The sequence below is a fragment of the Triticum dicoccoides genome, chromosome 1A (assembly GCF_002162155.2).
Source record: "Triticum dicoccoides isolate Atlit2015 ecotype Zavitan chromosome 1A, WEW_v2.0, whole genome shotgun sequence".
NCBI lineage: Eukaryota > Viridiplantae > Streptophyta > Magnoliopsida > Poales > Poaceae > Triticum > Triticum dicoccoides.
The window spans coordinates 582,160,289-582,183,141 of NC_041380.1; the positions used below are offsets into that span (position 1 = coordinate 582,160,289).

Below are 22,853 nucleotides of genomic sequence, written 5' to 3' on the forward strand. Positions count from 1 at the left end.
GTGGTATCCACTACTGAATGGGGCCACTTGAAATGTAATTTCTCCGGACCTATAGTTCTCCAGCGTGCCGAATACCACATCTAGTGTGATTTTCCCAGCGCAGCGTGCTTCCCGACTGGGGATGATTCCTCTGAAGTTTGTGCTACTTTGCTCAATGCGGTTCCAGTCTATTTCCATTTTTTGAAGAGTTTCCTCATATATGAGGTTTAATCCACTACCGCCGTCCATGAGTACTTTGGTGAGTCGAAAGTCGTCCACAATTGGACTGAGGACCAGTGCGGCTGGTGCTCGGGCTGTTCGGAATTTAGGTTCGTCACTGGCATTGAAGGTAATAGCCATGTCGCTCCATGGATTTATTGCTGCCACGTGGCAGATTTCGGCAATGCTGTGGAGTGTTCGCTTGCGCCTATTATTTGATGCGAAGGTCTCAAAGACTGTTAATACCGTATTGTTATTCGTGGGATGGTGCTCTGTGGCATCTGGGATGAGAAGATCCTCGCCGCTTTTGGCCACCTGCTGGAGTATCCAACATGCTCTAAGGCTGTGTGTTGGTATGGTATCCGCCGTACTATGAATTTTGCAGGGGCCGTTAAGCCATCCCTCCAATACGGTTCCATGCCCTGTAGAGGGTTTTTGTTTCTTTGTAACAAACTCGGGTGTCTTATGATAGTGCACCCTTTTGCTTCGGACTGGGTGTATATTCTGAGCCGGATTATCCCAAAATTTTGTTTCGGTTTTCCAGGCGCTTTCCATCGCACAGTACTTTCGTACTATGGATGCCAAGTCAGCGAAGCGTGATATGTCACGGCGACTTAAGGCGTTAAGGATTCCCTTATCCGTGCAATTATTGCAGAAAAATGAGACTGCGTCTTCCTCACGACAGTCCTTAACCTTGCTCATCACAAGGAGGAATCTGGCCCAATAATGATGTACTATTTCTTGGGGCTCTTGCCTGATGTGTGAAAGATCGTTTATGTCTGTGTGGGTGGGTGGTTTTGAGTCCGAACCCCTACCTGATCTGAGACCCAGGGGCCGAGGAGTTTCCAATCTTGGAAGTTCAGGTTCCGGAGTGTTGCCCGATAAGTCTGGCCCGTTGCCTGATTCTAGGTTCAAGGCTTGGGTGATGTCCTCCCGTAAGCGGGTATCCGGCTCGGAGAGCTCAGGAATCCGGACATAGTTAGTCCTCAAAATAGAGGAAGAATCGCCGCATTGTTCCTCCACTACCGCAATATGGTGGGTGACCGATGGAGAGTTAATCTCCCTTTGATCGGGTTTAAGCCCAATCCGATCATAGTCTATAGCGACTCCCAAGGCGACGATACGATCCAAGAGCTCGTTTAGGGACGAGAGCTCCATTGGATCCATCTGCTCGGCGAATTCTGAGCCGACGTGGAGGCTATTTTTGATGACCTGAGAAATCATTGTCTGTGCAGCAGCCGAACGGGCGGTCATGATGAAACTGCCTAGCCAGAGAGTTTGGCTGATAGCCAGGGCTCCCCCGGCGGTAATGTTGTTTTTAACAATGATACGAGGCATCCTTCCTAATGGCGATGACACAGAGGAACTCTCAATGAAAGCACCAATGTCGGTGTCAAAACCGGCGGATCTCGGGTAGGGGGTTCCGAATTGTGCGTCTAAGGCGGATGGTAACAGGAGGCAGGGGACACGATGTTTTACCCAGGTTCGGGCCCTCTTGATGGAGGTAAAACCCTACGTCCTGCTTGATTATTCTTGATAATATGAGTAGTACAAGAGTTGATCTACCATGAGATCGGAGAGACTAAACCCTAGAAGCTAGCCTATGGTATGATTGTATGTTGTCCTATGGACTAAAACCCTCCGGTTTATATAGACACCAGAGGGGGCTAGGGTTACACAAGGTCAGTTACAAAGGAGGAGATATACATATCCATATTTCCTAGCTTTCCTTCCACGCCAAGTAAAGTCCCATCCAGACACGGGACGAAGTCTTCAATCTTCTATCTTCATAGTCCAACAGTCCGGCTGTCCGGAGACCCCCTAATCCAGGACTCCCTCAGTCCCCTTGGATGTCTTGAGTCCAAGCCCGATGGAGGAGGCCGTCGGCCACAGATCGAGCATTGTGCCTCTGCTTGGGCGCCAAGGCAAGCACGGATGGCGCGATCTCAGTGATGCACTACCCTTGGACCCAATGATCCGTCCAGAAATGGCAGGTGCGACCATCACAGAGGTCCCATCAGGTGGAGGCACGGAAGATCGCCCGAACATTGGTATCATGCTGAAGTTGAAGGTGCCCCCAAGGGCGAGAAGGATAGATAGCCTAGAACCACAACCAGCGAACATGAAGGGCAAGGCTAACACGGTATAGATTGCATACATCCAGTCTGCCTAGGTGGAGAAGCATGCACACCTTACACCAATTGATGGGGCAGCAGCCAGCTGCCGCATCTTTCCACCCGTGCCAGAGGTAGTCGCGGATCACCCGGTTAGCTCTCTTGAGGGTGATTGTGTTCAAAGCGATAGCCGAGAGGATGTGCAAGGGCATGCCGGAGAGGACATGGCGTACGAGGGCAAGCCCCTTGTCATGGGAAAGTAGGGTTGCCCGCTAGGTGGCTACCTTCTTTTGTAGGCGCTCGATGAGAGGGTTGAGCACAGAGGAGTGGAGCCTCCGGATTGAAAGTGGCAAGCCAGAGTAGGTGATTGGGAAGGGGGACACCGGACAAGCAAGAGCATCGCTCACCTCGCAGCCCTAATCTTCCGTGCAGCAGATCGTCCGTGCCAGGACCTGTCCCTCTCACTCATGCCCTCCGATGAAGATGAACCAGGACCAAACTCCATGGCGACCGGGACACTGAGTGGTGGCTCTGTTATCACGGATGATACATCAGTCGCGTCGAGCAGTGTGGTAGAAACGACGCTTTTCATCATGAAATCTGTGCACAAGGTCACTATGAGCCAAGAAGCTAAAGCTTGCAGCTTGCATTTGTTGGAAGGCAATAATAAATTAGTTATTATTATATATTTCATTGTTCATGATAATCGTTTATTATCCATGCTAGAATTGTATTGATAGGAAACTCAGATACATGTGTGGATACATAGACAACACCATGTCCTTAGTAAGCCTCTAGTTGACTAGCTCGTTGATCAATAGATGGTTACGGTTTCCTGACCATGGACATTGGATGTCGTTGATAACGGGATCACATCATTAGGAGAATGATGTGATGGACAAGACCCAATCCTAAGCCTAGCACAAAGATCGTGTAGTTCGTATGCTCAAGCTTTTCTAATGTCAAGTATCATTTCCTTGGACCATGAGATTGTGCAACTCCCGGATACCGTATGAGTGCTTTGGGTGTGCCAAACGTCACAACGTAACTGGGTGTCTATAAAGGTACACTACATATCTCCGAAAGTATCTGTTGGGTTGGCACGAATCGAGACTGGGATTTGTCACTCCGTGTAACGGAGAGGTATCTCTGGGCCCACTCGGTAGGACATCATCATAATGTGCACAATGTGACCAAGGAGTTGATCACGGGATGATGTGTTACGGAACGAGTAAAGAGACTTGCCGGTAACGAGATTGAACAAAGTATCGGGATACCGACGATCGAATCTCGGGCAAGTATCGTACCGCTAGACAAAGGGAATTGTATACGGGATTGATTGAATCCTTGACATCGTGGTTCATCCGATGATATCATCGTGGAACATGCGGGAGCCAACATGGGTATCCAGATCCCGCTGTTGGTTATTGACCAAAGAGTTGTCTCGGTCATGTCTGCATGGTTCCCGAACTCGTAGGGTCTACACACTTAAGGTTCGATGACGCTAGGGTTATAGGGAATAGATATACGTGGTTACCGAATGTTGTTCGGAGTCCTGGATGAGATCCCGGACGTCACGAGGAGTTCCGGAATGGTCCGGAGGTAAAGATTTATATATGGGAAGTCCTGTTTTGGTCGCCGGAAAAGTTTTGGGTTTTATCGGTAATGTACCGGGACCACCGGAAGGGTCCCGGTGGTCCACCAATTGGGGCCACCAGCCCCGGAGGGCTGCATGGGCCAAGTGTGGGAGGGGACCAGCCCCAGGTGGGCTGGTGCGCCCCCCCACCAGGGCCCAAGGCGAAGAGAGAGAAGGGAAAAGGGGGAAACCCTAGGCTCAGATGGGCCTAAGGCCCACCTAGTGGTGCGGCCCCCCTCTCTCCCCCCTTGGCCGCCCCCTAGATGGGATCTAGGGCTGGCCGCCACCCCTAGGGGTGGAAACTTAGGTGGGGGCGCAACCCCTCCCTTTCCCCTATATATAGTGGGGGTTTTGGGCTGCCAGAAACATGAGAACATCTCCTTCTTGGCGTAGCCCTACCCCTCTCCCTCCCCGTCTCTTGTGGTGCTTGGCGAAGCCCTGCTGGAGTACCATGCTCCTCCACCACCACCACGCCGTCGTGCTGCTGCTGGATGGAGTCTTCCCCAACCTCTCCTTCTCCCCTTGCTGGATCAAGGCATAGGAGACGTCACCGGGCTGTACGTGTGTTGAACACGGAGGTGTCGTTCGTTCGGCACTAGGATCATCGGTGATTTGGATCACGACGAGTACGACTCCATCAACCCCGTTCACTTGAACGCTTCCGCTTAGCGATCTACAAGGGTATGTAGATGCACTCTCCTTCCCCTCTTTGCTAGATTACTCCATAGATTGATCTTGGTGATGCGTAGAAAATTTTGAATTTCTGCTACGATCCCCAACAGTGGCATCATGAGCTAGGTCTATGCGTAGTTACTATGCACGAGTAGAACACAAAGTAGTTGTGGGCGTCAATATTGTCAATTTTGCTTGCTGTTACTAGTCTTATCTTGATTCGGCGGCATCGTGGGATGAAGCGGCCCGGACCGACCTTACATGTACTCTTACGTGAGACTGGTTCCACCGACTGACATGCACTAGTTGCATAAGGTGGCTAGCGGGTGTCTGTCTCTCCCACTTTAGTTGGATCGGATTCGATGAAAAGGGTCCTTATGAAGGGTAAATAGAAATTGGCATATCACGTTGTGGTTTTCGCGTAGGTAAGAAACGTTCTTGCTAGAAACCTATAGCAGCCACGTAAAAACTTGCAACAACAATTAGAGGACGTCTAACTTGTTTTTGTAGCATATGCCTTGTGATGTGATATGGCCAAAAGGATGTGATGAATGATATATGTGATGTATGAGATTGATCATGTTCTTGTAATAGGAATCACGACTTGCATGTCGATGAGTATGACAACCGGCAGGAGCCATAGGAGTTGTCTTAATTTATTTATGACATGCGTGTCAACATAAACGTCATGTAATTACTTTACTTTATTGCTAAAGCGTTAGCCATAGTAGTAGAAGTAATAGATGACGAGACAACTTCAAGAAGACACGATGATGGAGATCATGATGATGGAGATCATGGTGTCATGCCGGTGACAACGATGATCATGGAGCCCCGAAGATGGAGATCGAGAGGAGCAAAATGATATTGGCCATATCATGTCACTATTTGATTGCATGTGATGTTTATCATGGCTACATCTTATTTGCTTAGAACGACGGTAGCTTAAATAAGATGATCCCTCACTAAAATTTCAAGAAAGGTGTTCCCCCTAACTGTGCACCGTTGCAAAGGTTCGTTGTTTCGAAGCACCACGTGATGATCGGGTGTGATAGATTCTAACGTTCGAATACAATGGGTGTAAGCTAGATTTACACAGCAAAAACACTTAGGTTGACTTGACGAGCCTAGCATGTACAGACATGGCCTTGGAACACGGAAGACCGAAAGGTCAAGCATGAGTCGTATAGAAGATACGATCAACATGAAGATGTTCACCGATGTTGACTAGTCCATCTCATGTGATGATCGGACACGGCCTAGTTGACTCGGATCATGTTTCACTTAGATGACTAGAGGGATGTCTATCTGAGTGGGAGTTCATTAAATGAACTCAATTATCATGAACATAGTCTAAATTGTCTTTGCAAATATGTTGTAGATAAATAGCTCACGTTGTAGCTCCCTGTTTCAATACGTTCCTAGAGAAAGACCAAGTTGAAAGATATTGTAAGCACTAATGTGGACTAGGTCCGTAGTCCGAGGAGTGTCCTCACTGCTACACAGAAGGCTTACATCTTTGATGCACCGCTCGATGTGCAAACCCCTACAACGTCGTCTGTGGATGTTGTGAACACCTGACAGACACATCCTGATGACTACTTGATAGTTTAGTGCACCATACTTTACGGCTTAGAATCGGGATTCGAATGATGTTTTGAACGCCATAAGACATATGAGATGTTCAAAGAGCTGAAATTGGGATTTCAGGCTCATGCCCGTGTTGAGAGGTATGAGACCTTTGACAAGTTCTTTTGCCAACAAGATGGAGGAGAACAGCTCAGCTAGTGAGCATGTGCTCAGAATGTCTGGGTGCAACAATCACTTAAATCAAGTAGGAGTTAAACTTCCGGATAAGATAGTGATTGATAGAGTTCTCTAGACACTACCACTAAGCTACTAGATCTTCGTGATGAACTGTGACATGCAAGGGATGGAGTTGATCCCGGAGCTGTTCGCGGTGCTTAAGACCGCAAAAGGTAGAAATCAAAGAAGGAGCATCAAGTGTTGATGGTTTAACAAGACCACTGGTTTCAAGAAGGGCAGGGGCTAGAAGGGAAACTTCATGGATGGCAAACCAGTTGCCGCTCCAGTGAAGGAACCCAAGGTTGAACCCAAACCCGAGACTAAGTGCTTCTATTGTAAGGGGAACGGTCACTGGTAGCAGAATTACCCCAAATGCATGGTAGATAAGAAGGCTGGCAACTTCAACAAAGTATATACATGTTATTAATGTGTACCTCGCTAGTACTCCTGGTAGCACCTGGGTATTGGATACCGGTTCAGTTGTTATTACTGGTGACTTGAAGCAAAAGCTACGAACTAAATGAAGACTGGCTAAGGGCGAGGTGACGATTTGTGTTGGAAGTGTTTCCAAAGTTGATGAGATCACCATCGCACGCTCCATCTGCCTTCGGGATTAGTATTGAACCTAGATACATGTTATCAGGTGTCTACGTTGAGCATGAATATGATTAGATCATGTTCATTGCAATACCGTCATTCATTTAAGTTGGAGAATAATGGTTATTCTATTTTACATGAATGATACCTTTCATGGTCATGCACCCTATGTGAATGGTTCATTGAATCTCGGTCGTGGTAATACACATGTTCACGCCAAAAGATGTAGAGTTAATAATGATAGTACCACTTTCTCGTGGCACTGCACTTAAGTCATATTGGCGTAAGATGCATGAAGAAACTCCATGTCGATGGATGTTTGGAGTCACTTGATTTTGAATCGCTTGACACATGCGAGCCATGCCTCATGGGCAGGATGACTAAGACCCCGTTTTCAGGTACAATGAAATGGGCAAGTGACTTGTTGGAGATCATGCATGCTGATGCGTGTGATCCAATGAGAATTGAAGCGTGCGGTGGATATCGCTATTTTCTCATCTTCACTGACGATTTGAGTAGATATAGGTATATTTACTTAATGAAGCACAAGTCTGAAACGTTTGAAAAGTTCAAGCGATTTCAGAGTGAAGTTAAGAATCATCATAACAAGAAGATCAAATTCCTATGATCTGATCAATGAGAATATCTGAGTTATGAGTTTGGCAAACACTTAAGACATTGTGGAATTGTTTCACAGTTGAAGCCACCTGGAACACCACTGGGTTATGGTGTGTCCGGACATCGTAATCGAACCTTATGAGATATGGTGCGATCTATGATGTCTCTTATCAATCTACCGTTTTCATTTTGAGGTTATGCATTAGAGACAGCTGCATTCACTTTAGTAGGACACCATCTAAGTCCGTTGAGACGACGTCATAAGAACATTGGTTTGGCAAGAAACCAAAGTTGTCGTTTCTTAACGTTTGGGGATGCGATGCTTAAGGATTCAGCCGGAGAAGCTCGAACCCAAAGCGGACAAACACATCTTCATAGGATACCCAAAGGTGACAGTAGGGTATACCTTCTATCTCAGATCCAAGGGCAAATTGTTTGTCGCTAAGAACGGGTCCTTTCTCGAGAAGGAGTTTCTCTCAAAAGATTTGAGTGGGAGGAAGATAGAACTTGATGAGGTTGTTGAACCTTTATTTCAACCAGAAAGTGATGCAACACAGAAAGATGTTTTCTGTGGCACCTACGTCTGTTGAATAGGAAGTTAATGATAGTGATCATGAAGCTTCAGATCAAGTTGCTACTGAACATCGTAGGTCGACAAGGATATGTACTACTCCTGAGTGGTACGGTAATCCTGTCTAAGATATCATGTTGTTAGACAACAATGAACCTACGAGCTATGGAGAAGCGATGGTGGGCCCGTATTCCGACAAATGGTTAGAAGCCATGAAATCTGAGATAGGATCCATGTATGGACTTTGGTGGACTTGCCCGATGATCGGCAAGCCATTGAGATAAATGGATCTTTAAGAAGAAGACGGACGTGGGCGGTAATGTTACCGTCTATGAAGCTCGACTTGTGGGAAAGAGTCTTTTCACAAGTTCAAGGAGTTGACTACGATGAGAATTTCTCACCCGTAGCGATGCTTAAGTCCGTCGGAATCATGTTAGCATTAGCTGTATTTTTCGATTATGAAATCTTACAGATGGATGTCAAAACAAGTTTTCTTACCAAGTTTTCGTAAGAAAAGTTGTATGTGATACAATAAAAGTTTTTGATGATCCTAAGGATGCTAAAAGGTATGCTGGCTCCAGCAATCCTTCTATGGACTAGAGCAAGCATCTCGGAGTCAGAATATATGCTTTGATGGAGTAATCAAAGCTTTTAGGTTTATACAATGTTTGTTAGAAACTTGTATTTACAAGAAAGTGAGTGGGAGCACTACAATATTTCTGATAAGTATATGTGGATGACATATTGTTGATCTGAAATAATGTAGAATTTCTGGAAAGCATAAATGGTTGTTTGAAGAGTGATTTTCAAAGGAAGACCTGAATAGAGCTGCTTACATATTGGGCATCAAGATCTATAGAGATAGATCAAAACGCCAGATGATACTTTCAAAGAACGCACACCTTGACATGTTTTTGAAGGAGTTCAAAATAGATCAGTCAAAGAAGGGGTTCTTACCTGAGTTGTAAGGTGTCAAGTTGAGTAAGACTCAAAGATTGACCACGGCAGAAGAAAGAGGAAGGACGAAGGTCGTCCCCTATGCTTTTGTCATAGGCTCTGTACAGTATGCCATGCTGAAGTACCGCACCTGATGTGTGCCTTGCCACATGTCTGGCAAGAGGGTACAAAGGTGATCTAGGAGTAGATCACCAGATAGCGGTCAAAATTATCCATAGAGGAATATGGAAATGTTTCTCGGTTATGGAGGTGATAAAGAGTTCGACGTAAAGAGTTATGTCGATGCAAGCTTAACACCTATCCGGATAGCTCTGAGTAGAGATACTGGATACGTATAATGGAGCAACAATTTGGAATAGCTCCAAGTGGAACGTGGTAGCAGCATATACGATATAAAGTTTTGCGAAATACATAGGGATCTGAATATGGCAAGACCCGTTGACTACAACCTCTCTCACAAGCATAACATGATCAAACCCAGAACTCTTTGAGTGTTTATCACATAGTGATGAGAACTAGATCATTGAGTCTAGTAAACTCTTGGATGTTGGTCACATGGCGATGTGACCTGTGAGTGTTAATCACATGGCAATGTGAACTAGATTATTGACTCTAGTGCAAGTGGGAGACTGTTGGAAATATGCCCTAGAGGCAATAATAAATTAGTTATTATTATATATTTCATTGTTCATGATAATCGTTTATTATCCATGCTAGAATTGTATTGATAGGAAACTCAGATACATGTGTGGATACATAGACAACACCATGTCCCTAGTAAGCCTCTAGTTGACTAGCTCGTTGATCAATAGATGGTTACGATTTCCTGACCATGGACATTGGATGTTGTTGATAACGGGATCACATCATTAGGAGAATGATGTGATGGACAAGACCCAATCCTAAGCCTAGCACAAAGATCGTGTAGTTCGTATGCTAAAGCTTTTCTAATGTCAAGTATCATTTCCTTGGACCATGAGATTGTGCAACTCCCGGATACCGTAGGAGTGCTTTCGGTGTGCCAAACGTCACAACGTAACTGGGTGGCTATAAAGGTACACTACAGGTATCTCTGAAAGTATCTGTTGGGTTGGCACGAATCGAGACTGGGATTTGTCACTCCATGTAACGGAGAGGTATCTCTGGGCCCACTCGGTAGGACATCATCATAATATGCATAATGTGACCAAGGAGTTGATCACGGGATGATGTGTTACGGAACGAGTAAAGAGACTTGCCGGTAACGAGATTGAACAAAGTATCGGGATACCGACGATCGAATCTCGGGCAAGTATCGTACCGCTAGACAAAGGGAATTGTATGCGGGATTGATTGAATCCTTGACATCGTGGTTCATCCGATGAGATCATCGTGGAACATGTGGGAGCCAACATGGGTATCCAGATCCCGCTGTTGGTTATTGACCGGAGAGTTGTCTCGGTCATGTCTGCATGGTTCCCGAACCCGTAGGGTCTACACACTTAAGGTTCGATGACGCTAGGGTTATAGGGAATAGATATACGTGGTTACCGAATGTTGTTCGGAGTCCCGGATGAGATCCCGGACGTCACGAGGAGTTCCGGAATGGTCCGAAGGTAAAGATTTATATATGGGAAGTCCTGTTTTGGTCGCCGGAAAAGTTTTGGGTTTTATCGGTAATGTACCGGGACCACCGGGAGGGTCCCGGTGGTCCACCAATTGGGGCCACCAGCCTAGGAGGGCTGCATGGGCCAAGTGTGGGAGGGGACCAGCCCCAGGTGGGCTGGTGCGCCCTCCACCAGGGCCCAAGGCGAAGCCCTGCTGGAGAAGGGAAAAGGGGGAAACCCTAGGCTCAGATGGGCCTAAGGCCCACCTAGTGGTGCGCCCCCCTCTCCCCCCCTTGGCTGCCCCCTAGATGGGATCTAGGGCTGGCCGCCACCCCTAGGGGTGGAAACCTAGGTGGGGGCACAGCCCCTCCCTTTCCCCTATATATAGTGGGGGTTTTGGGCTGCCAGAAACACGAGAACATCTCCTTCTTGGCGCAGCCCTATCCCTCTCCCTCCTCGTCTCTTGCGGTGCTTGGCGAAGCCCTGCTGGAGTACCACGCTCCTCCACCACCACCACGCCATCGTGGTGCTGCTGGATGGAGTCTTCCCCAACCTCTCCTTCTCCTCTTGCTGGATCAAGGCGTAGGAGACGTCACTGGGCTATACGTGTGTTGAACACGGAGGTGCCGTCCGTTCGGCACTAGGATCATCGGTGATTTGGATCACGACGAGTACGACTCCATCAACCCCGTTCACTTGAACGCTTCTGCTTAGCGATCTACAAGGGTATGTAGATGCACTCTCCTTCCCCTCCTTGCTAGATTACTCCATAGATTGATCTTGGTGATGCGTAGAAAATTTTGATTTTCTGCTACGATCCCCAACAGCATTTACCAAGGAAGGGCGGGAAAAGTGCCAGCCAGTAGCTCACTGGCGATCGTGATCCATGTCGGCGACAATGTCTATCAATCCTCAAGGACATGTATCGAGAAGCGTTCTGCAACAGCAATGGCCGCCAAAGTCATCGACGTCGTCCTGTTGCATGCAGTGTACAATACTACATACATGGCAAAATAGTCTCACACTAGTTAAGACTGGGAACCGTCGTGGCTAGGACGACGCCCACCTCAAGCAGCGCCGTTGTGTCACCCTTCTCTACCGAGAGCATCTACAACCGGACTTGGCAAATCCGACCCCCTATACGTCCGCTGACGTGCCCGGACACATCCGTGGGCGCATCCGGACGGGCCCTCATATTTCCCTTCCGGCATCCACATATCTCAAATCCAGACTCTAAAATCCATGCATGTCAATCATAAAAGACAATGTCGCTCATAAATAACAAATGTTGGTACGGAGCATAGATAGTGTTTACATAAAATTTATTTGAAGTGCCACGTCGGTATCCAATATATCTCAACATCTCTCATACAAAAATCCAACCAATACAATCAGACATGTAAGATGTAGGATATTACCATGAGGGTCTGAACCTAGGCAAAATCTTTGCCTTGTGTGCTCCCAATCAGATCCTCTGTGTGCATTCCGCCACATGAGCAACCCTATCAAGGAATCTGCCGGTATGATGGACCAACACATCGTGCCATGTTATGTTTTATGGAGAGATTTCACTAGTGAAATTATGGATCCTAGTCCATTCATTCTTATGCTTTCAACCTCGATCAACACTCTTTAATTCTGTTTTAGTTCTGAACTTCTATTTCCTCCACTTCAATTGTCAATTCCTCGATGAGTTACATTAATCCTTGTAACTAGGAAGGCTAGTGATACTAACAATCTCACTGGTTTTGTTGGGGGCTAAGACAAGAACTATAGTTGTGTGCATGTATTGATCATTAACTATTGTTCAAGCACTCCTACTGGTTCGGTAAACCTTGAAGTCATCCACTTGAGGGAAATTGTTGTTTGCCAACAAACCATTGCACTTGGAGGGGGGGGGACACTACTGCAAAATGGGCTTAAGACGACACATCTATCACACACCCTTGGACCGAATTGCGTGTGGTGTAGGTATCACAAACGGTAGGAAAATAAAAAGATAATTCTTGCAATAATGCATTAGTGATCAATATGCTAGAGCGGGTCGCTATCGCTTTAGAAGAAACGTTTCTTTTGCATGACTTGGAGGAAAATAAAGAAAATGATGCGCCCCCACTAGTGATATCTCTAGTAATGAATCTTATGATGCCATCAACAACCTTAAGTTCCTCGGTTCGGTGAGGGATCGGACCAGGTAGCGCTATTTTTCCTAGAGGGGGCCTACTTCTGGCTGGGTGGTCAGAGTCTTCCGCACATCGCGATCCATGCTCCTCCAGTGATGGAGCTCAGTTGACACGAAAGATAGGTCCCATAGTTGGTTGGGGCTCAGGCCAGGGCTCACTGAGGTGCGTACATGGTGCTCTAGAGATCATCATTGTTGTCGAAGAGGCACCAAGAAGAGATCGTGGGGGCTGCTGGAGTCCATGAAGGCTATGCTCAATTCATGCCAAAAGATAGTGGTGTGGTGGGCTGGAGCTGGGCTAGTGTGAGACGAGCCAGGTGAGCCAGATGTTTCCCTGTCAAATGGTCCAAATCTCCTCAAAATGGGCTGCCAGCCCATGAAATCGATCTACGGCCGGAGCCGGGCCGCTAAACGGCTCATGGAATCCCCACTTTTCTTTCGAGAAGCCAGTTTTCTGACTGATGAGCAAGAGTCGAGGAGTTTACGGGTCGAAGCATTGCCGAACATGCCCTAAGAGGCAGTCTACCATGTTTTTTGTTTGACTAGGTATGCCTAACCTCGACTGGAACACGTCGCGTTGCTAGAAAGAAACACACGATGCAGTGAATAGTCCTCCCGCGGTTGCGCACTTCCCGAGATAGCACCGCGCCTCGTTTTCGCCTCTTCTACTCGAGGCAGACAATTAATTCGAGGAGCGCGCCGTGCTCATCCAACGCTCCCCCGCAAATGCCCGGTCAAACCAATTAATCGCCGCGCGCGGAGATAAGCACCCTGACGGAGAGATAAGCACGAAGAACAAATGCGCGTTCAATCGGAATACACGTAAAAGTACGTGCTTTTGTATTTTTAATAATATATAAATAATAATAATAATAATACATACATACATACATACATAGATGGTGTACTTGTATTTTGATGATTTTATAATTTAATAAGCCATAAAGAGCATATATAGGGTATTTCTATATGGTAAATGACCCAATTTCTGCGTGTGGGGGAAGAGTAAAGTTTGTAAAGTAAAGCGGAGCAAATCGCCGTCCCCGTATTTATTCCTTCCTGGAGAGACCGCAACCCAACCCAACCCACCCGTCCATCCGCCCGCCCGTCGGCCCAGCTATATAAAGCCGGGCGCGGAGGAGCGAGGGGAGGAAGGGTTTTGGAACTGAGGCCGCCGTTGCGTCGCGTTGCGTGCGAGAGAGAGAGAGACACAGAGCCGACTGAAGCCGCCGCAGCAGCGCGCCGCCGAAACAGAAGCCGGCCTCGCTCCACCGCCGCCCCCGCGCCCGCGCCTCGCGTCTCCGGTCCCGAGGGGCTTGCTGGTCGGCGGCCGCGGCGGCGGAGGAGGGGATCCCGGCGGCGAGGATGAGCGGCGGCGCGGGGGGCGGGAAGGGGGCGGCGGCCGCGGGGCCCGTCCCGCAGGTCTCGAGGAAGCTCGTACAGAGCCTCAAGGAGATCGTCAACCGCCCGGACGCCGAGATCTACGCCGCGCTGCGCGAGTGCTCCATGGACCCCGACGAGGCCGTCAGCCGCCTCCTCTCCCAAGGTCCGCCCGCCCCCTCCCCTCCCCCCTCCCCCGCGCGCCCGTGATTCCGCCCCTGTTTCGCCGCCCCTCCGCGGGCGGGCGGGCTCCCCCCTCGATGCGCGATTGGAGGGCGGTTCCTCGCCGCTAGGGTTCTTAGGAGGTTCTGGCCGATGCGGAGTGATTCGTCGGTCCTTGCAGCAACGGCCGCGCCCCGTGCGTGCCGTGTCCCCTACCGACTAGCTGGAACCAGATGAGCCCGTTCGGTTTCCCTTTCGGCCTTCCTGCGGATTAGTACTGGCGACATAGCTGTTCATTAGGTTATAAGTTGACTTAGGAGTTGCGTTGGTCTCGTTCAAATCATGGCCTTCTTCTACATTTTTAGGGTTCCTATTTAGACCACCTGCTGAATGCAAGTAATGGCCACCGCTTCCCGTTCTGGGTTGGAGGGTTGGCTGATTCTGTTTGTTTTCTGTTGTTCGTCCTTTCATTTTGTTATTGTTGTATATATGGGGAGGGGAATCAGGGAGCATGGGTCTTCGGGAGAAAGGGGATAACTGGTATCTTTGATGTGGGCCGATTTAGCAACGAGATTTCAAAAGGGGTGCTCTGATAGATATGGCTCCTGGGCTGGAGGCGTTTAGATTGGGAAAATAGATGGATGCTTGTCTTGCTGGCCAAACTTTGGAAGGTGAAAGCACTTTTGATCTGCTTGTTTTTATCAGGTTTGCTTGTCTGAAATCGGTTAGGTGTTGCTATATCGATTGGGAAATGGTCATTTTCGTTATACCTCTATTGTACATCAGGAGGAAAGTGGCACAGTCAGATTTGCTACTTTTGTAAACTTGAGTAGCTTGTGCGCTTATCTTAGAGAAGGTATTTTGATGTTTTCTTTGTGGAGAAAGCATGGAAGGGATTTCCTTGCGCTCCTTTGATTACTATAATTTCTGTTTGCCTGTGTATACATTAAAGTTGTTCCAGAGAAGCATTCCATGCATATATTTTACATTTTTTTTGCTCTTATCCCCTTGGTTGATGGTTGCTTAGTTTGATCTTGTATAATTTGGCAGATGAGATGTTCTCTATGAACACCATTTGCCTCCCTATAACGTGCTGTTTCTTACTTTATGAGGGTTAGTGAATGGATAAGGAGTGGGATCTGTAATTGTATGATCTCTTAGGCCGCGCGGGATCGGTGTAATCTATTGCGGAGGTGTTTAACTTATGCCTGTATCTTAACGGCCGCTGAGTAATTTTCAGCTGGAAACAAAACGACGGGCCGTGACCTGTATTTTTTACAGGGTTATTTAAAAGCAAAACGATAATCCAAATACGGCCTTATGTGTGGATGTGAAGGTCGTAAAATACATTCTTGAACTTACCTGACATGGTCGGAATGGTGTGGTTTTGGAATTAATGATTACACTGTCTCTTGGTCAGAGTTTAAGTGAGTACTTGTGTACACATACATAGTTTGTGAATGTAGACATGATTTCAATTCTTGCCATACAATTTTATTTTCATTTCCTACATTTGCTTTGCATTTTATCATCTTAGATTCTACTCACCAGCTTACATTACCTTTATGTGGTGGTAACCATAGATTATGCCAATTAGCTACCAGTTGAAGTAGTGTAAATATCTCTTATCTCATGTACCACTGTTTTTTTTTCAGATACCTTTCAAGAGGTAAAGAGCAAGCGTGACAAGAAAAAAGAGGTCAGTAAACCATGTTCCTCAAATATATGTGCCATGTATTCGTTAAGTGTTCAGTTTGTCTCATAACTAGTGATCGGGTTTTACCTGTGTTGCCAATGAATTGTAGCTAACCTTTTTCTCATGATCGTACTTCATTACCATGAACATCCAAGTACCCATACAGAAGATACTTTGTCCATGCAAAAGTTATTTTGCTCTGTTTGATTTTTCTGCCAATAGTTAGCAATGTTAAGTTATTCCTTTGGTTTTTGTTTCAAAATACAAGCAGTGATGGAAATAACAGATAGGTATGTGTGCTTTCATAGGTTAAAGAGACTCCTGAGCCAAGGTCTCGAGCGGCAAATAATGCTACCAGTCGAGGTGTAAGAGGCGGTCCAGATCGAGGTGGGCGAAACAACTCTGCTTACAACAGCTCCATTGGTAATAGAAAAACCACCATCTGTATCTTTGAGGCTGTTCTTGTTTATAATTCTTTTTTCACCATTTACTTTTGCTTTAAAAAAATCAGATAACATGACCTCAAGGTCATCTGTCTCAGGATCTGGTATGCCATCAACCAATTCCACCCAGAAGCAAACAGTTTCAAGGTAAGGAACTTCGCTTCTTACCTGAAGGGCAACTGCTCAGCCTGCTTTTTTAGTAAGCGCAATTTATGATTAGAAATCTATTGTGCCTTTGTGCAACCCTCATCTGTTGTCCCCCGAGGTGCATTGTAACTATTGATGCCCCTGCGATGTTGTTCAAACAGTTGTAAAAACCGCATGAGTTATACAAACAATTATTTTGTTAGAAGATTGGAACACAATAGTTCTTCTGTCATGTATAGGGATAGGGGGGCAGCCATCTTAGAGGTACAATGTTCTTTTAATAAGAAAGAACAAGCCTAGAGATGGAGATCGATCAGTATACTTCTAAGTTGACATGTATTACATACGGGTCAAGCAGGTCCTCACATATAAGGGGCATTTTGTATCCATCAATTGATCAAGCAATGAATGTTCAGTTTCGTTATCAGTCTATTCATCCCTGCAGTTTGGTTTATCAGTCTATTCATCCCTACAATTTGGTTTATCAGTCTATTCATCCCTGCCTATCCTCATGGTTGTAGTTGTGTGCTTTCTCCAGTTTTCTGGTTGAGGAGAATAATTCAATTCCATTAAAAAAATGCAGTGTTGTTAAATCTGAGGCAAACAATGCGTTCATCAGTTAATCATACAAATTGTCTGATGTATTGGTGATTTCAGATAGTTTTCTTTTCACCTGTTCTGATATACATGTTCTGTTTTGTCTGTTGTAGTTCCTCCGTGAACAAAAATCTGGTTGCTGATGCACCGTCAGTACCACCACAAACATCATCTGGGTTTCAGCATGGCTGGTCTGGGACGCCAGGTCAGTTGTCAATGGCTGATATTGTGAAAATGGGTGGCAGGCCACAGGCTCAGGGGAAGCCTTCTACCAAGACTGTGGTCACAGCGGACAAAGGATATGCTGGACAATACCCATCTTTGCCCACCACTGTAAACCAGAATGCAAAACAATCTGCGAGCACAGTTGCACCAACAGAGCTTGACCAGGGGTTACCTTCTGCGCAAGATTCTGTTCTGGTTAAGGACCACAGTCATACAGCTGCTGATAACAAGCAGAAATATGATAATGATTGGTCTCCACAAGATGACCCGCCAGCAGGGAATCAATCCTCCATCCCTGAGACATCTGGGGACCCATCATTATTTGAGGCACCATTACATCCATCGACGCATGTTGCTGATGCGGTTTACTTGCATGAAAATTCTTATTTGGATGATAACATCTCTGCTGCAATGAGATCAGGAAATGCTTCTCAGAGACACTTGGATCACTATGGAGGGAATTCTGAATATAATGATGGATTATTGCAGAACTCGAGTACCTATCTGGCTCAGACGCATTCTCACATAGAGGACCAAGGTGAGTGCTAAACTAAGTTCAAAGTATCTAGTTCTTTGCTGGTTATACTTTTGAGGTCCAACATTTGTTTTTGAAACATCCATGCATTATCGTTCCATGTGAGAATCTTGTATATCTGTTGTGAACTTTAATGCTTTGAATAGGCAACACAGCATCGTTTATGAATTTGTTTTGACTCTCATTTAAAGATAATGTGTGTGTATCCAATATTCATGCTTAATCAGAACTGTTGTAAAATTGTTTGAGCTATATTTTTTATGTGGTAGAATAATTTAACCGTTCTAGAGATGAAAGACAAATTTCTTTGTCCAATTGATACAATTATTATGAACTTTTATGTTACTCTGCCTGTATGCATCTGTGTTGGAAAGGTACTAGCAACATATACCGATGACTTCAGATGACTATTATCACTTGGTGCTATTTAAAAAAAAATAGACATCTTAACGCATATTTTAAACAACCCAGAAAGCACACTGTCCATTCCTGTCTGCATAAACTTCGGACTGACAATTTTGAAAAAAATAGATTGTCACAGCAGATTGAAAGAAGCCAGATAGTATGTTTCTTTCTGAATATACCTCAGACTGGCATGTTCAGTTCCTCCTGTTTTGCTGAATAGTGAATATACTTCAGACTGGCATGTTCAGTGCTTCCAGTTTTGTATCATGATTTGCTTCACATGTTGTGCATAACAAATATATTTGTTAACCCTTTTTCAACTGGTTGGTTGGTTTTTGTTCTGGAAGTTGCATAAGTTTTTTTTTTTGCACACACCTGCACATGAATATATATTGACATGTTGTGCATAACAAATATATTTGTTAACCCTTTTTCAACTGGTTGGTTGGTTTTTGTTCTGGAAGTTGCATAAGGTTTTTTTTTTTGCACACACCTGCACATGAATATATATTTTCTCTCTTGTTCTATATGGTTTGCATCCCATATTCTGATTATGGAATTTTTTTGCAGCTGAGGAGTCCAACGCTGATGTATCAGCAGCAGCAAACTTTCAGGGTCTGAGCCTACATGATGAAGAGCTAGCTGCCACAAAGTTTGCCGAAGATAACCCAGCAGTTATAATTCCGGACCATCTGCAAGTTTCCAACACAGGCTGTGCCGGATTGAGCTTTGGCAGTTTCGGATCTGGTGCATTTTCTGGGCTCCTCCCGCCGCCAAAGAGCACCGAAAACAATGTGGAGTTGCCTATTGTGGAGGAATCTGAACCTATAGATCATACAGATACGAGGTTAAGTGTTTTCCTTCTTTATTTTGCTGGACAGGTCACATCTTGTGAACTTGTGACATGACTGGAATGACCTTTTCTTGCAGGGATCAAGATTTCTATGAAATTCCTCCGAATTCGCCACCAAACGAGAACCTTGAGGAAATTATGGGAGCTAACACTGAGAATCTTGATGTACCTTCTGTTCAACAGCCTGATGTCCTGAGACAAGAAATACTGGATGATCCTTCAGGTGTTCAATATAATCTGCCATCAGTCTCGAGCCACGCGTATGCGAACCCAGCACAGCCAAATGCAATGGATGCCATGCAAGGAAGTAACCAAGCGCACACTCTTTCACACCTGTCAAGCTTGCTGGTACAGTGTTCCCCTTTCTCATCTTTCTAGTGAAATAACACCTTTTCATGTCTCTCGCATCTATGTGCTTATTGCATCTGGAAGATAACAACTCAACTTAGCAACTCAAGGCTTCTCCCAAAAATGGTAATGCACATACCTGGATTTGAATTCAGCCCATAGGTGCCTACACAGCACATATAGGAAAGCCAGATTTCATTTCCATATGGTTCTGTATGTAGTCATCACATGTTAAATACACTTACCTTGTCCTGTTCAGGCTAGTGTTTTAGTTTCCTTAATGAAACGAGTCTCACTTGTGCATGGTTTGTTAAATGCTTGTCCCCGTAATTCACAACTGCCAACAGATATAGCCTGCATACCTGTATATCTAGGCATAATATAATGTATCAAAATTGATACAAATTTTGAACTATCATATGAAGTAATAATAGCCAGATTGTGAGAAGGCATCAGAACGTTGATGGTTTCAATGTAATGTTGCAGTCGTTACTACTGTACCAAATGACAAATTGTGGGACTGTTGACCTTATTGCAGATTATTTAGGTCAAGTATAACAGGAATTAGCTGGTGAACATGATTGATTCTTTTAGGCATCCAACACCTCTACATTTGGTTGTGTTTTATTTTCAAAAGTAGCTCATTGCTCCTTTTTCTTACTACAGTATCTTAAGAAAAAAAACCCGCATGAGACCTTGATATTTTGTGTTACCCTTTTCCATTGTTATGACTGACAATGGGAGATCCAAAGAGATGTCTATTTGAAAGGAACCAACTGATGCTATTTTATCTTAAAATGGTGCAATAACTTGTATTGGAATAGTTATTCTGCCTAGATCATGTTTTTTATACAAATCTTGGAAGTCTTTCAAATAAGGATCCTCTGGACTGACTGAAATTTTCTGGATTTTCCATTCCTTGTTCCAATTGATGATAAACTTCTTTGCTGAAGAGGATTATGCTGAATTTATCATCTTCTGCATGCTTATCTATTTATTCCAGCCTGTATAACTTTGGCATAATCTTATAAAAATGTTTTCTCCAGCAATCAAATACGTTACAACAACACAACCTGTTGGGCTCAAATATGGCACCTCTTCGGGACTTGGACTTCGGTTTATCACCTTTGTTGGCAGCACAAGCACAATCAATGGGTGCAAGATATAACTCAGCTGCACCAACTACTACTGGCATGCAGGAGGTAAAAACCTTTGAATCCTCGTGCTTCATTCTGATTCATACAGTATTTCACAGAGTCAGTTTGGAAGCTACAAAAAGCGCACCGTTCTGTGTTGTATGTGTAAACTTGAATTATGTATGTAGGTGTGCTAGCGTTGAGAAAAAAAAATCCTTTTCATGTGAGATCGTTCAGCTACATACAGTATACACCGAACTCTCCTTGTTACCCCTATCTTCACTATTATAAGATGTTTTGGATATTTTAATATGGACTACATACATACTGAAATGAGACTAGAATATATCCGATTTAGAAAAAAGTTGGAACATCTTACATAAGTGAAACGGAGGGAGTAATTTTTATGTGGGTTGGTAATTTTCTAACTTAATCGTTGAATATTATTGACATCATGGTGCTGATAATTTGTTGTTGCATATGTTGCTTTGTCTGACTTTCCTTTCCTTGACATCATACTTATATTTACATTTTGCAGCCAATGAAGCCAGGAGTTTTCTCGAACACTCAATCCACACAAAATCTTCCGAGTACCAGCATTCAGATGGCCCCCTCTCTTCCTCAGCAATTAGTCCATCCTTACTCACAGCCCACTTTACCTATTGCACCTTTCGCAAATATGATTGGCGCAAATATGATCGGCTATAATCCATACTTGGCACAAAACTACCCTGCTTACTTACCATCAACCGCCTTCCAGCAAGCTTACTCGAGTAATGGACAGTTCCATCAGTCTGCCGCTGCTGTACCTGGAGCTGGCATGAAGTACTCGATGCCACAATACAAGAACAACATGTCAGGCGCAAACTTGCAACAACAACAACAACCTTCGTCGGTTATATCTGGTTATGCAGGCTTTGGTAGCTCAAGTAACCTTCCAGGAAATTTTGCCCTCAACCAGAATGCTGCCCCTCCGTCGGCCAATCTTGGGTTTGATGAAGCATTGAGCGCTCAGTACAAAGAGGCCAATCAATACATGGCTCTCCAGCAGCAGGTAACCATTGCGAGCAACCCTTTGTGTACATTTCAGAATTTTGTGTTGGTTGCTGTTTACTTGGTAGAGAGAAGTGTTTGATTTTGTTATTATTCTTGTCAGGGCGACAACTCTGCGATGTGGCTTCATGGGGCTGGTTCAAGAACAGCGTCAGCACTTCCTCCTACCCAGTTCTACGGCTACCAGGGACAGAGCCAGCAGCAGGGCGCCTTCCGCCAGGCGCAGCAGCCCCAGCAGCCTTCTCAATACGGGGGCCATGGATACCCGGCGTTCTACCATTCCCAGGGCGGCATGGCGCAGGAGCACCACCCCCAGAACCCGGCCGACGGAGCCCTGAATGGCTACCAGGCGGCACCGCAGCAGCAGCAGCAGCAGCAACAGCCATCTCACCAGAGCTGGCAGCAGCACGCCAACTATTGAGCCCCCCCGCACTCTTGTTGCGGTGTTGGCTCACTGTGGCAGGACTTGCTGCGGAGTAAAGCAGCTCAGAGTAGCTGAGCTTGTGGCTCGCTGAGGAGAGGGTCAGCGTCTTGGCAGAGCGTTTTAACGTGTTGCGTGTGTCATGTCGGTGCTGTCGGACTGATGTGTTTGTTTTTCGGTCAAGTTATATGCGCGGAGCAGAACAGTCTTGTAACTCTTTGGAGACATAGTTTACCTAACAGGTGTCTTTTTCTGATTTCTCAAAGTTTCGTCTTACTTCACCCATGTCGAGTGTTCTTTCCGTTAGTATGCCTACTACTATACTATATTGAGCTCTTTGTTTTTTCAAACTCTGGGTTTTCTTAATATGTTGGAGACATAGTTCTTCCACGTCTGTCTCATAGGCCGGGACGTGTGCACAGCACAGGGCTCGCTTGCTTATTGACCTGTGCTTAGGCCTTTCCATCCGCGGCCGTGGTTCTCCAGTCTCCACCTACGACCGACGGAGTTATCAA

The 22,853-nt window shown here is 45.6% G+C and overlaps 1 protein-coding gene across 2 annotated transcripts; it reads left to right on the forward strand.

Moving 5' to 3' along the window:
• The first annotated feature begins 14,192 nt into the window (after nucleotides 1-14,192).
• Nucleotides 14,193-22,623, forward strand: LOC119292389. Of its 2 annotated transcripts, none has more exons than XM_037571251.1 (10): nucleotides 14,193-14,483; nucleotides 16,135-16,178; nucleotides 16,484-16,598; nucleotides 16,717-16,765; nucleotides 17,476-18,125; nucleotides 19,098-19,374; nucleotides 19,458-19,728; nucleotides 20,775-20,930; nucleotides 21,403-21,918; nucleotides 22,021-22,623. In XM_037571251.1, exons 1-10 carry the CDS (start codon nucleotides 14,303-14,305, stop codon nucleotides 22,336-22,338), a joined length of 2,577 nt encoding a protein of 858 aa, XP_037427148.1. In that variant the 5' UTR covers nucleotides 14,193-14,302; the 3' UTR covers nucleotides 22,339-22,623. The 2 variants fall into 2 exon arrangements, with proteins under 2 accessions (XP_037427148.1, XP_037427145.1); XM_037571248.1 differs by having other exon boundaries at nucleotides 14,196-14,483; nucleotides 16,687-16,765.
• Nucleotides 22,624-22,853: the final 230 nt, after the last annotated feature.

What these genes read in the sequence shown, in the direction of transcription:
- LOC119292389 (XM_037571248.1), top strand. Translation starts at nt 14,303, where the DNA reads ATGAGCGGCGGCGCGGGGGGCGGGAAGGGGGCGGCGGCCGCGGGGCCC. An exon ending in TGCTTACAACAGCTCCATTG is followed by an intron (nt 16,599 to 16,686) that starts GTAATAGAAAAA and finishes TAAAAAAATCAG; the next exon opens with ATAACATGACCTCAAGGTCA. An exon ending in CAGAAGCAAACAGTTTCAAG is followed by an intron (nt 16,766 to 17,475) that starts GTAAGGAACTTC and finishes TGTCTGTTGTAG; the next exon opens with TTCCTCCGTGAACAAAAATC.